The sequence below is a fragment of the Trachurus japonicus genome, chromosome 13 (assembly GCF_045865225.1).
Source record: "Trachurus japonicus isolate A0001 chromosome 13, Traja_1.0".
In the NCBI taxonomy this organism is placed as follows: domain Eukaryota; kingdom Metazoa; phylum Chordata; class Actinopteri; order Carangiformes; family Carangidae; genus Trachurus; species Trachurus japonicus.
This window is the reverse complement of record NC_140919.1, coordinates 40,084,709-40,099,776: the sequence shown is the minus strand read 5'-3', so window position 1 is coordinate 40,099,776 and position 15,068 is coordinate 40,084,709. Positions and strand designations below refer to the sequence as shown.

At 41.7% G+C, this 15,068-nt stretch overlaps 1 protein-coding gene across 2 annotated transcripts in view; it reads left to right on the top strand.

Annotated features, from left to right (window-relative positions):
• Positions 1-15,068, top strand: part of LOC146976627 (BICD family-like cargo adapter 1) — a 165,413-nt gene that overhangs the window by 146,796 nt on the left and 3,549 nt on the right. For both annotated transcript variants that reach the window (XM_085796557.1, XM_085796556.1), the window contains 6 exons: positions 6,193-6,312; positions 7,862-8,008; positions 9,340-9,507; positions 12,456-12,620; positions 14,324-14,401; positions 14,718-14,830. In XM_085796557.1, the coding sequence (XP_085652683.1) occupies positions 6,193-6,312; positions 7,862-8,008; positions 9,340-9,507; positions 12,456-12,620; positions 14,324-14,401; positions 14,718-14,830 (791 nt within the window). The remainder of the gene's footprint in view (positions 1-6,192; positions 6,313-7,861; positions 8,009-9,339; positions 9,508-12,455; positions 12,621-14,323; positions 14,402-14,717; positions 14,831-15,068) is intronic.

Sequence of the window (15,068 nt, the reverse complement as noted above, 5' to 3'; positions counted from 1 at the left end):
CTATCTGTCTATCTATCTATCTGTCTATCTATCTATCTATCTATGAGAAGGCTAAATCTGAATAAACTATGCAAAAGCTAACAAGCTAACATAAACTCAGCTCAAACAACAGCCAATTGCTACAGACAAAACAGAAGCAACGTTAAACAGCAACACCAACATCAACCAAAATGAATTACACAAGACACAATAACAAACTTGCAGGTCACAAACAAGTGGAAGCAGCTGCTTGGAAAGATGTGCTGGCTGTTTACTGTAAAAGGTAGCTAAGGTGCGAGAGAGTGTTACAGTAAAAACACTTTAGCGTGTTTTTCACCTGCTCATTCCTGCCTTTGAAAAAAAACAACCGAGAACACTTTAATCAATCATTAATGGGTTTTTAGTGCCAATGATGCATCTGTTTGTTAATTTATCACTAGAGTCAGGTGGGGGAGTGAATTTCCTGGCAATCTTGAGACTTTTAACACCATGAAATGTGATTCTGCTCAGCCAGCGGCGACTTGACATCATTTACACTGATGGAGGGAGAGATGTTTTGCTGGTTTTAGTTTTGCACAAAACACAAATTAACATTACATAACAGACCTGCTGCAGAAGAAATACCAGAGAGCAAAGGGAGGATGATTAGAGGCCGATAAATTGGAGAGAGAGAGTCGTTCACTCAACAGGTCTGCTCAGTAAGAAATACGTAACACATCCCTAGAGGTAAGTTCAGGACATTGCCTCAGGCTTGTGCCAGGTTGAATTCAATACAACCATTAGTCACTCATAGTTTTCGCTATCACGATTCATGTTTACAGAGGATATAACGAGCTACTGTCAATGTTGTATCTTCGTCACAGTTCTTCAGAACAGGTTCATGGAGGCCAATGACGATCAAACCGTCTTCCTTGGCCTCTGCCTCGTCCCTCCACCAAGCTCAGTACAAACCGGTTGAGTTCTTTGTGTGTCACCACCAATACATATTTGTGGTTATAGACTTTTCGAGATGAAAAAAACAGTCGCACAGGAGAGCCAAATAACAAACACTTCACTTTCCCATGTATTTTGAACACACAGTTAAGTCTAATACAGCGGTCCTGCAGTAAAGCCTCTTTCCTGAAGGTCGTAATATTCTGCTTTTAGAGACACTGTCTGTCTTGCACTTCTCCAAAACAGTCTCTATAATAGCAGATTATTGTATAAGTTTATGGTGCTGTCAGAGTGTGTTGTGTACATAGAAAGTTGTTTTTTTCATGTTGTAGGAGCTGAAAAGTTGGATTGCCAAACAAGCCACTAATCAGAAAACTACTTTGCCAACACCTGCACTGCAGAGTGTTTCTAGGGACACAAAAGTGATGGGAAAACTAAGCTAACAGTTCATATGCAATAATATCTTCAAAATGTAACACTGACATTATAATAGACCAGACAAACTCGCCTTGTTTCCAAACTTCTGAAGTCAAGAAGCATAAACCTAAAGCCGACCCCACCCCGCCCACTAATCCGTCTCTTTTTTGTGCCCCTGGAAATATTTCTCAAATTGTTAAGGTGGTTTTCTGTAATTATCTTGTTAGCTAATGTGTTTTCTTTAATTGCAGTACATTGAGCTCTTATGGGCCACCGTTTAAAATACTTATCAGCCAAACATTTTGCCCCCCTCCCTTTTTTTAAATCAATAAGGGTATAAACAACATATGTGCCGTGGTCATTTGGTCCTTTTCTGTGTCAGGTCAGCTTTCCACCTCCAGCTTTCCAACCCTAGTGATACATGATCACCCTCCCCGGCCGTGGATCAACTGTGACAAATCCCTCACTGTGGATTTCCGTTATTGTAAGAGGAGACGCCCAAATTCAGGAGAATCCCGGCGTCTCCTTTGACCTCTGCCCCCTCTGGCAGCATCACCCAGCTCATAAACCAAATAAAGGAAAAGACAATACACAATGCAGAGAGATATAAATCTTTCATTTATCCCCTTTGATGTTGCCCCCCCCCCCCCAAACATCCCATCATCCCTGGGGAAAGCCATCTTTTCTGTGCGACTCCCTGAGGGGCCTCTCCGTGCGTGGCTGTAGCTGGGGTTAGTCAGCTGTTGGATACCTCGGTGTTTGCACTGGGGAAGGGGGGTCAGAAGCTTGGAGGGGGGGTTGCATGTGAGGGGATGTGTAGCTACCAAACGGAGCGTCCGCCTTCCCACTTGTGTGTTGGTGGTGATTCCCAGTTGGGTCGCTGCCTCCATTGTGGAGGGGGCCCGTGTTGACGGGACGAGGCCGCGGCAGCAGCAGCCTGTGTTTCTCCGTTTCTTCTAGTATATGCAGCAGGAATATGGGGAAGTAAGGAATCATCCAGGGTGAATGCTATTCAAAGTCGAGCTATTCGTTGTTTTCTAGGTGTGCATAAAGTTACTCCTGCTCTGGCTCTCCAGGGTGATGTGGGCTGCTGGGAACCCTGTTTGATTAAACAGAAAGGGGAAATGCTGAGGCTTTGGAATCGCTTGTCTTCTATGCCAGAGGATAGAATAGCCAAAAAAGTCTTTAACTGGGATAAAACACATAACTATCCTTGGTATCGTGACATGAAAGCTATTTTTAGCGAGGCTGATCAGTGATCAACAGCATATTTTCACTAATGGTTTGCGTTGTAATGTTAATTTTGTGAAACATAAGTTATTTCTTGAGTATAAAGAAAAATGGGCTAATGATATCTGGTTTAAACCAAAGCTCAGAACCTGTTGCCAGTTGAAAAATGTATATTGTTCAGAACCCGATGTGACTTTGCCATTGGATAGATCCAAGAGATCTTTATGTGCCCAGTTGAGGGCTGGATTCTCCCTCTGGCAGTAGAAGTAGGTACAGTAGGTTTAACTCCTGAGGAGGGAAGACTATGCACATTATGTAATCTAAATGTAATCGAGGATGAACTGTATTTTGTGTTTCATTGTCTGTTAAATGACGAAGCCAGGCAGTTTTTGTTTCAGAACATGCAAAATGTGAAGCCTGAGTTGTTTTGGGTTGATGATGATGAGGTAAAGTTGGAATGGTTCTTCAGAAAAGAAGTCTTTACTATAGCTACTTTCATAAAAAAGTGCCTGGTCAAAAAGAAAAAGTGAATTATTTATGTGAATTCCATGTGGTTTTTGTTTTTGTTTGGTTTTGTCTGTGCTCTGATGATTTAGTTTGGTGTCTAAATATGATGATAATGTGTCTTGTAAGCCCTTCTTTCATAAATTCAGCAGCAACTCTCCGTGGGCAAACGTTGGCGTTTAAAGGCCCCCTTCCCTTCTCCTCCTCGCAGTGTGTCTGTCTGCATGCTACGTTTTGTTTCTGTCCATCGGTGCATGCTTTACTCTCAGACACACACACACACTAATTTTAGCCCTCATGCCTGCCTCTCTTCCTCCGTACACTCCTATTAACACGCACGCCGTTATAGCTGCAGGCCCCTCCCTCCCTCCCTCCCTCCTCATGTCCAAGTTTACCCTCCGCTATATTGTTGTCTAATGTGGCATGATGATGTCACAAGCAAGTCCAAGATGCCCTCCGCTCCATCTGCCGCAGGGGCCCGATCTTTCATCTTGTATTATGCGGCGGTGATGGGACCTGACAGGGGCCCGCCGAACTGCTGAGTAAGGGGAACTGAGGGTCTGAGACCGGGACAGTGGTGGGGTGGGGGGGGGGAGGACGGGGGTTAAAGGGAGGACGACGGGTCTGTGGACCGAGTCGCTTCAGGCCGGCAGAACTGAGTTTTTCTGTTTTGAAATCTTTTTTATTATTATTTTATTTATTTATTTAAAGGGACAATGAGGAGTTTCTATTCGGTTATAAAAAAGTCTCATATTAATGTGGATGAATCTCCGCTACCCACACTTGTTAATGGGTCCATTTTAGATAAATATATCGTTTTGTCTCTATCGTTATTTTGTTATTATTAGTGGTGGTGGAAATGCTGGGCGAGCTGACCAGCGTTTCTTTACTTTCGGTTTCAAGTCGAGTCATGAGAATAACGCCGCCGAATCTCCGTTTATGGTCGGAACTACGACGGTATGTGATCGTCTTCCAACCTCTGACTTGAATTCTTTTTTCTTTTTTTTAACTTTTTATTTATCTACATGAACAAAGAACATGAGATCATCATGGGTGGTACAGTTAAAATCAAAATATTCTATTACACATACATACATACGCATACATCATAGTCAAATGTCACACTATTCAAGGTGCATATTCAATCCATTTTTCCCAGCGTTCCATACACTTCTCCAACTGAAGTCTTAAAACAAAAGTAAGACTCTCCATACAGTAAATTTCGTGAATGATCCCGTGCCACTGGATCAGTGTTGGAGGATCTAGTTGCAACCACCTTCTGGTTATGGCTTTCCTACCACTTGCCAGAAGAATCTTCAACAAGTACCTGTCCTTATGCAAGACTGTTTTTGGAATTTTAACGAGATATAAAATAACAAAAGAAAATTCTAAATCCACCCCTATTATTTTATTTATCTCGGTTGACACCTCCTTCCAAAATAACTGGATTTTCGGACAGGCCCGAAAAACATGAAAATGGTTAGCCATAGGGGTTCCACATTGTCTCCAACAAAAGCCTCGGCTCTGTGTGCCTGTTCGTAGTGCTGTTAATTTAGGAGTTATGAAAAATCTCACTACATTCTTCCAGCCGAACTCTCTTAAAGATCTCGAATTTGCAGTGGTTCTGACTTTAATTCTTGATGAATGAAAACATGAGTCTGTCTTGCGCCGGTCAAAGAATTTCACGGTGCGCGGAGGCTCATAAATGTAGTGTGAAAACACTTCGCTTTCCCAAAACTCCTCGTTGTCCCTTTAATGGAAACAGGCAATGACATACACATTTTAGAAACTGACAACACACTGAGCAAAAAACAAAGCAAAAACCCGACGACATAAAATAAGCAGGACCAAACAGGACAAAAAAGTCAAAAAAGAGAGGGAAAAAAAGGATGTAAACGTAAAAAAATTAGATTTACAGTTACTACTCAATATACATTTACTCAAACTTAAATTTTTCCCATCCCTGTTTTGAAATCTTTGTGTGCTTCAGAGTGAAGATATGTGAAAGACAGTTTCAAGACGAGCAGAAAAACATGATAATAGTAATAGTAATTGATTCATCATTATCATCATGGACGTGGTTTATGGCTAATGTTTCACAGCGGCCATGTTGCTTCTTGTTCACCTACAGAAGAGCTTCTCTGGCCTGTGAAGTCCTCCTGTAAATAAAGTTGTGTTGACATTCATTGTTTCTCACGGTGCATTGTGTGTGTGTGGCAACAAACATAATGAATACATTTCCTTCCTCAATACACATCGACAAAAGCTACTTTGTTTCCTGTTTAAATATTGAGTGGTTTATAACTTCATCCATGTTTTTACTGGTCTGTTGCTGCTGTCTGCTGATGTTGACTGTTTGTTGTTGTTGAACTCTGTGAAACCAACTGTAAATCGCTCAAAACAGGGACCAACAAGTAAAAATAATGCTCCACAGGCCACGTACAGCACTATCAGTGGTCAAAAACTCTTAAAAATAGCCAACACAGCCTTAAACTGTGAACGTGTCTTCTGAGCAGTTCAACAAAAATATTATTTTTCCCTCTTGAGGTCTGAAGGGGTTGAAAATAGCCTGTGTTGTACGAAAATAAAAGCACATTTTTGTCTTTCATATACCCCTTTAATCTCCTTACTTTGCCCACCCAGATTCTTATCTGCGGACCCCGTTGGGATCCGTCCTGGGAACCGCCGGGTTACAGAAACACTTTGAAGGCAGTAAAGCATTGAACAGCAGTAAACCAGTTTTCATTTTCATTTTTTGCTGCTTTGTGCCCACAGCAAAACCAATACCAAACACACATTTAATCCCCTCCTCTCAGGCAGGTATCATGTTTGGTTTCTTTTCATCGGGGTCTAGATTACAGGACTTCATCTCAGAGAGACCTCCTGCCATATATTTGGTTATTCTTAGACTCAAGATTGTGAGCTCACTTTTCTCAAAGCTCACGCTGCAGGCAGGCTTTGTTTGAAGTCGACTAATAACACCTGTGTGATTCCACTTTTTAGTTTCTGCCTGAGCAAATCTTTTAAATCTGCTACACAGCTCCATTTCTATTGTCTCCCACTCCGACTGAGAATCTTTTGTTTTTCTCTCTCCGATGTGTATTTGTGTGTGTGTGTGTGTGTGTGTAGGCGATGGAGGTGGAGAGGACCATGTCCAGCGAGTTGTGGTCTCTAAAACAGGAGCTCAAACAGAAGGGAAGCCACAACAGGCTGCAGGATGAGGAGCTGATGAGCGCCATGAGGGAGCAGGTAGCTACCGGCCGCAAACATGTCACGTGTAGCTACCACTGCATGCTGAAACCAAACCAGAGCTGCTTCAGAAGTGTTTTTTATTTTAAATCTATGACCCTGTGACACTGCACATGACAGACAATTAGTAATTGATAGCGTGGTGTGAGCACCAATAAAGCCTGGCAGTGATTTAGGAAACCAAACTTTAAGACAAAGAGAATGAAGTCAGATAAAATATTTTCAAACTCAAAGTTTGGTCACCCCTGATCAAAATGTCTATTCATGTGAACAGTTCAGTAAGTGGAAGATGAGATGATCTCCAAAAGGCATAAAGTTACAGATGATACATTCCCTTTACATTTTAAACAATATAATTTACATTTTTCATCTCTTACATTTTCTAGATGACAGAAAAGGAAAAGGGCCCATAGTTAGTACCTAGCAGCCCCCCCCTTTGTAAACTGCCACAGTGCGTAAATAGTAAATAGCTTGTCTGATACCTATTACCTACCTGGGTTTCCCATTCTTTTGCAGGCTGCTGCTTTGTTTCCCTTTTCACTCTAAAATTGTAGAATACAAAAATAGTACACTGATATTGCTTAAAGGGATAGTTCAACATTTTGGCAAACTGGCCCATTGCCATAATCTCTAGTTTTAGTAGAGTAGGTTCGTTACCTTTAATTGTTGGTTCAAGCTATTTTTAGAATGGCGGAGCAGAGCCGCGAGCTGCTCAGAACTACGAAACCAAGAAATCCCATAATGAGCCTCCGTAGCGTAGCTCTGAGCAGCTCACGGCTCTGCACCAACAAATAAACGAACCTACTGCGATTATGGCAATGGGCTAATTTTCCAAAATGTTGAACTATCCCTTTAATTAAAACATTGCGAAAGAGTGTTTCATGTTTAACTTTGTGCCTTTTTGGAGATCATTTCATCTTCCACTTGCTTAAATGTTGACATTAACAGACATTTGGACCAGGGGTGCCCAGACTTTTGCATGATGCTAATGTATGAGCATTGATGGACTGAATGGGGTTGATGCACTTGGAAGCACTGGGAGTTTTGACAGTGTGTGTGTGTTTTATTTGTTTTATTTGTTTATTAAGATCCCCATTAGCTGCAGCAACGCCACAGCTATTCTTCCTGGGGTCCAACAGTATCAAATATACAGTTGAAAACACAAAACATAAACATTATAAAAATTTAAAACAAAAAAACAAGTGAGCGATATGCTTAACCTAACAAAACAAAAACAGAATAAGTGTTTACCTTAACTGTGCTTCATTCATTCTTCGTTGTATTAATTGTTCACATACTAATCCTATTACCCACATTTCTACATATCATATATGTATACATCATTACACATCACACATCATACTTGTATATACATTCATTCTACAGAATATACATTATAATAACACATATCCTATATCCATCGAAATATACTCCATATATAAATATACCATGTTGTCTTACTTTGATAAATGCTGTTTTATTAATATTTTGAATTTCTTTGTGTGTGTGTGTGTGTGTGTGTGTGTGTGTGTGTGTGTGTTTTCTCCAGGTGTTGCGTCTCACCCAGAAGGAACAGGCGCTGGAGCAGCGTCTGGAGAGCGTGTGCAGTGAAAACGCCGAGCTGAGAGCGAGCCTGGCCTCCTTACAGACGCGCCTGGCTCTGCACGACCAACTCGACCAGCAGCGCAGCCAGCAGGTACAGTACACTACGTTGTCGTGTACTTTATACATTCGTAAAACACTGAAGAAACGCGAGCGAGCCAACACAGACACACCCGGAGCTTTCACTAGTTCCTTCAAAGTGAATCCACGCCCCGTCGCTGCTCATTGTAGCAGCAGGAAACAAGCTGAATGCGGTCGGTTTATGAATGAAAGAGCCTCAATAACAGAGGGATTTTCTGGCCCGTGCCCGGTGGCCTGGGTCTCGGTGGGATTGTGGATAGCGTTGCAAAACAATCACCTCATCCCCGTCATTGTAACTCTCACTTGCAATTCTGGATTCCACTCGTAGTGTTCACTTAGTTTCATGTTGAGCTGGAGGCTGGAATCTGGCACGTCAGGATTTCTCTCTCGCATTAGTGGAGTTTTTGCACAAGCTTTTTAAAAAACCCCACCCTAAAAATCTACATTGTCTTATTACATACATCTTCTTCTGCCAATTATCTATATAATTATGAGAATGCATGTCATCTCATTTACTGAACATATTATTCAAGGGATAGTTCACCCAAAATTCAAATTGCACTCATTATCTACTCACCCTCATCATGTCGACTATAAGGGCTGTGAGAAGTTTCAGAGTCCTCCGTGGCTTCTCTGAGTTACAGGGGGTCTCGGCGTAGCAGTGCATGTCCATATAACGGTTGCAAATGGATACCAACTGTCTTCGTAACAAAAAGACACACCAAAAAACATCCAAATACCTCCATGCTGCTCGTATGTAATGTCCGTCTTGTATTGAAGCCCCGAAATGCAAAATTGTCCCGAAAGAAATTAAATAAGTCTATATTTCAAGGTTGTTTGCAGCGGAAGCTCCTCTTCCCGGTCCGTCAAATTTGGACGAACCAGGGTCTGTCCTCTTCCCAGTTCGTCCAAATGTGACGAACCAGGAAGAGGAGCTTCGAGAAGCTTCCGCTACAAAACAAGCTTGAAATATAGACTTATTTAATTTTCTTCGTAACAATTTCGCATTTCGGGGCTTCAATACAAGAGGGACATTACAGACGAGCAGCATGGAGGTATTTGGATGTTTTTTGGTGTGTCTTTTTGTTACGAAGACAGTTGGTATCCATTTGCAAACGTTATATGGACATGCACTGCTACGCCGAGACCCCCTGTAACTCAGAGAAGCCACGGAGGACTCTGAAACTTCTCCCAGCCCTTAGTCCACATGATGAGGGCGAGTAGATAACTCTGAAACTTCAATTTTGGGTGAACTATCCCTCTAACCTCAGATACCTAATTGCACCAGTGGGTTCTGCAGGTGTTCAACATGTGTGTTCATCATTATGCTTATTGCGTCCTCAGCTGTCTGAAGCGTGGCAGGAGGTGGAGGTGGCCCGGAGCCGCTCCCAGCAGCTGCAGGCCCAGGTGGAGGAGCTGCAGGAGGCGTCGCTGCTGGAGGCCGGTAGCCACGGCGACGCGTCGCTGCTGTCCGAGCTGGAGACGGCTGGGTTGGGAGTCAGCAAAGAAGAGGTACTGTACTGAAGCAGCAGCACTTGATTTTCAGTACAATGTTATGATGTAATAATTATTATCAGACACACTAGGCAGTAGCTGAGCTGGTAACACTTTATAATAAGTACACACTGTTAAGCATTAGTTAAAGGGATAGTATCATTTTTTTTAAAGTGGGGTTGGATGATCTACAAATAGCCCCTAAGTACTTTAATTGCAGTAGAAGACTCTCTGCACTCCTCCCGTTAGCAACGCCAGCCCATAATAGCCCTGCCCAGAGATTTACAACATACAGTGTTGTGAACGGACCCAAAGAAACGGCCTATTTTCGTGGCCTAAAAGAGGTTTTACGTGAAAAAAAATACACAGTTCCATTGTTCGCTATAATATAATTTTTTCCAGCCCTTCAAAGTGCAGGAAAAACACAGTTTTTATTTGGACCTAACCAACTGCTGATCGGCGGGCGCTAACCATGGGCGGAGGGATACGTGAGTTGGTTAGGTCCAAATAAAAACTGTGTTTTTCCTGCACTTTGAAGGGCTGGAAAAAATTATATTATAGCGAACAATGGAACTGTGTATTTTTTTTCACGTAAAACCTCTTTTAGGCCGTGAAAATAGGCCGTTTCTTTGGGTCCGTTCACAACACTGTATGTTGTAAATCTCTGGGCAGGGCTATTATGGGCTGGCGTTGCTAACGGGAGGAGTGCAGAGAGTCTTCTACTGCAATTAAAGTACTTAGGGGCTATTTGTAGATCATACAACCCCACTTTAAAAAAATTATACTATCCCTTTAAGCATTAATAAATACTGAATTCTTCATTTCTAACGCATAAATACTCATTAGTATGTAGTTTATAAACACAGTTAGTGCTTATCAATGATCAAACATTTTTAACTGTGTTTATAAACAACTTGCTGATGAGTATTCATGTGTTATAAACGATGAATTCAGTATTTAATGCTTAATAGTGTGTACTTATTATAAAGTGTTACCACTGAGAAAAGTAAAAATAAAAAAAACATTCAAGTTCCTCTTCAACACATGTTCAGTGAATGCCACACAGTCCGACAAAAGCCAGCCATATTATCTGAACAATACAATAATAAAAACCATCCACCTTGACGACCGGAGAGAGAGGTTAGAGATTCAACCACGTAGCTGACATAAGTTTCAGATTCACCGTGGGAACGACTGCATGACACTTTCCTCCGTACTGTGGTTGGCAAGTTTTACTTTGAGGTCTCATTCTGTCGTGGTCCCGCCCGCAATGATTCACATCAGTTCTGAGGGGAAAATGCTCCTGTGTGACTGGAAACAAGAATTTTAATCATGTAGTGTATAGTGTATTGGCATATGATTTACAGAATGTTATGAAATGACACAGAAGCAACAATATGATGATAATAATAATAATAACAACTTTATTTCTATAGCACTTATCCGAATTGAAATTCCAAAATGCTTTACATATCCACCTTTTTCCGAACGTCAAAAACGTAGCCTGTTTTGCCGGTTTTGCTCTTCCGGTGGAATTTTATGTTTACGTTTCCATGGTTTCAGTAGTCGCGGTAAATGCATGGATTCTTTTTTTTTTTTTTTTTTTCAATGAAAATCTGTAAAACGCATGGATCATCACAGCAGCTTTTAACAGTGGATATCACACAAATTTACATCCGTGTTAAAAGCCAGCGTTAATAGATCCATGTGTTTACCGCAACTATGACAACAACTGAAAACCATGGAAACGTAACCGTACAATTCCACCAAACCGGCAAAACCGGCTTCTGGGTTTGCCCATAGATGACGTCCGGAAACTTGTGGATAAAAAGCACAGGATTATTTAGAATGCGACCAAACAAACAGTAGCAATAAATCAACAATAAAATCGATTTACAATAGGGAGGGGAAGGACAAAACATAAAAGTTAGTTTTAAGAAGAGACTTAAAAGAGGATACTGAGGCTCTCTGCCAGGGATCATCAGGCAGACAGCTCCAAAGCTGAGCAGCAGCAAAGACCCGGTCATCTTTCATGGCAAGACGTAGGGCCTTACTAAAAGTTCTGAAATGTATGCTGGAGCCTGACCATTTAAAGTTTTAAAATCTTAAAATCTATTGTGAAACTCCCAGGTTTCAGGCTGCAATTGGAGCCTCTGTAAATGACACTATGGTCGGTAATATTTATGCGTTCAGTTGTAGGAGTACATGTCTGAATGCTGTCACAGTGAAAGTACAGTAACCATCTCTGCAGAGAGGTGCAGGCTGACTGTACATCTTGTACCAGTTCTCTCTGCAAAGAGATCACACTCTGAAAACCAGGACTTTCACACCTCCTCCTTGCAGAGAAATATCATCTGCAGTTTGTTACAGGAGGCACAAGTTTGAGTGAGAAGTGAGAGGACAAGATAAAGTGAGTGACAGTGAAGCCGAACCGTGGTCTGGGGCTCTGGGTGTCTTCTGTTATTGTTTTGTTCCAAGCAGGAAAATGTGATGTTTAACTGCGCTAGTGAGTCATTCACTACATTTCCTGTTTGTCACGGCCGTGTCCTCGTTTCACAGCTTTCAGCTCACGTGCACCGTGTGTATCCAGCCCTTATCATAAAACACCTCACCATGATCTGTTCTGCCAAAACTAACCTGTGCGGTCAAAACATAATCGTCATCATCATGTGATATGTTTCACTGAAGGAAGTTCAATAAAGTGATGAGGTCATGCTGACGCCTCCCAGTGTGTAAATACTTGATGTCACTGGGCATGTGATGTGTGAGAATATTTTGCTTCCTGACAGGAAAAGAGGAAAATAAATACCAGTTACTTATCTTTCCATTAAAAAACATCCAAAATATGAGCTCTGTTCATATGAACCAAGTATACAGCATGTGCCTCCGAGCTGTACCCATTGTGTATTGTATTGTAACTCAAAACCTCAGGTAACATATGCCTCATCTCTCTCTACTCTACTTAGATAATACAAGAAGTGGGCTCCATCCTTCAGCTGCTGCTTCCACTGACCCGGGAACAGAAGAGCTCGGGCCGGTCGGAGCTCCCGGATCAACAGGAGGACCTGCAGGCCGCGCTGCACCGGCTGAAAGGAGTCGCTCAAACCCTGGCACAGGCATCCAGCCCTCAGGTGAGAGAGAGAGAGAAAGAGAGAGACACAAAAGGGACAAGTGGAGCAGGAGAGGAAATGCAAAGAAAAGACTGACCTTGTATTTAAATGAAAGGACGATGAGAATAGCAAACACACACACACACACATATGTCATTACAGTTTAGAGATGGACAGAGTAAAACCATCCAAGCTATAAAGTTATAGTTCAATAATAAGATAAACAGTGTAGCCTACATACCATGTTTATTGTGTATTCCCAGTTGGCCTATCTGCCCCCTAGTGGCTCATCTACTGTGTTTGAAGTGAAAACAACTGACTAGTTAAAGCAGAAGTATAAGCAGAATGTTTATAAGTCTTAAAGGGATAGTAGCATTTTGCACACAAATAAAAACTGTGTTTTTCCTGCACTTTGAAGGGCTGGAAAAAATTATATTATAGCGAACAATGGAACTGTGTATTTTTTTCACGTAAAACCTCTTTTAGGCCGTGAAAATAGGCTGTTTCTTTGGGTCCATTCACAACAATGTATGTTGTAAATCTCTGGGCAGGGCTATTATGGGCTGGCGTTGCTAACGGGAGGAGTGCAGAGAGTCTTCTACTGCAATTAAAGTACTTAGGGGCTATTTGGAGATCATACAACCCCACTTTAAAAAAATGCTACTATCCCTTTAAATAGTTCTATCTTCCGACAGCAATCACTTCTATAGAGTGTTTGGTCCGAAACACGGGTCTGTCAGTCACTCTGCTCTGCTGTAAGCCGAGGAGAAAACTTTCCTTGTATCCTACAACCTTTATCCAATGAGGAGAGAGAACGGCATAAAGGGGCAGTCCTCTCTGTGTGTGCAGCCAAGGGATGCGCCTGAATGTGGTGACATAGGGACGAGGGCGGGGGCTGCTAACTCCATCTGCTGACAAGAAGTTAGCCAAAACGACCGGATCGCTTACTTCTGCTTTAAATAACATTGTCCTGTTACTAAGGAGTTGATTTGCAATAAATAGGCACTTATACAGTATAAAAGAGGTTTTAGATAATGTGTTAGAATAAACCGGTATAGTTTTGCAGAATGTGCAGCAGGGGAAACACCAGTTCTGTACAAATGCAACAGTTGAACTGTATAATTAAATTATATAATAAAGATTAAATTTTGGTCTAAATCTCTCTTCACAATAATAATGATTGCATTTACTGCATTGATGATAGGACTGTATGTGCAAAGTGAAAAGGAAGAAAACTTAAAAATTGTTGTTGTGTTGATATAAAAATGTGTTTCAGAAACATTTCCTCAAACAAACATGAAGTAACTCGAACTAACAACTAAAACTTCAGTGTAAACAAAAAGCATAAACCTTCATGAAATTAATCAGCATATCCATGGAAAAAAGAAATGTCATTAGTGAATATGAGTGGCATAACATTTCAGTGACTGAATCCTGGTCAAAAGAGACCAATGATTTGTTGGAACTGACACCATAATCTCACTAAAACCTCTATTTGCCACGAGCGAGCGTGCACAGTCGTCCAGTTGTGTCTCGCAGCATTTTCTGACCTTTCAGACCAGTAACATGCGTTAACCAGTGGAACTAAATACCACCGGCCCACCCTCTTCCTCGCCTCGGAGCGCCGTGCATATAGGCCACCACCACAGAAACGACTTTTTGCTACAAACATGTGTGAAATGCTCGGCCGACACATGATCTCTTTGTTAATGTCTCTCTCCCAGGATCTGAATCAGGCCTTTGTCAGCGGGACGGGCGATGAGTGTGGGAATACGAGCGCAGCACAGGAGCTCAGAGATCAGGTAACCCAGTGTTGAACAAACACTCCTGTCAGGGAGGGGCAGCACCTGTCCATTATGTCAGGACTGGGCTACGCCACTACTGACCCCGTTACTGTCAGTGTATCCGTCTTATTGTCACATACACATTCAGTGACCTACAGGCGTTGCCTGGTTTTATTCTCTTGCCCTATAATATGTCTGAAGCCAGGTGTAACACCTGAATATGTTTAGTCTTCTACACTTTAGTTTGTACGTCTATATATAGTTTTTGTTATATCATCACATTTCTTTTATTTTTTAATATAAATTTAATCTCACATCTGATTTGACTTTGCAGAATATTCAGCTGCAGCAGGAAAACGCTGAGCTGAGACAGAAGCTGCAGAGCGTGCAGGAACAGGCTGAGGTCGTCAAACAGGCCATCAAGGACCGAGACGAAGCCATAGCCAAGTAAGACGCTCATTTTATCTCAACGTACACTCTGTAATGTGTAATATTGAATATTCTCAGTTTCCATTTTTTGTTTACAATTAATGGATTCATCCTGTGAAAAATGAAAACATTTTTGGTTGAATATTTCTGTTGCATCTCTAAACAAAAGGACAGAGATAATTCATAGTTCCTGTGGGAAGTTCCTCCTGCAGCTATGATAATGAGATTTAACCTGTGATGAGGGTAAACATGACAG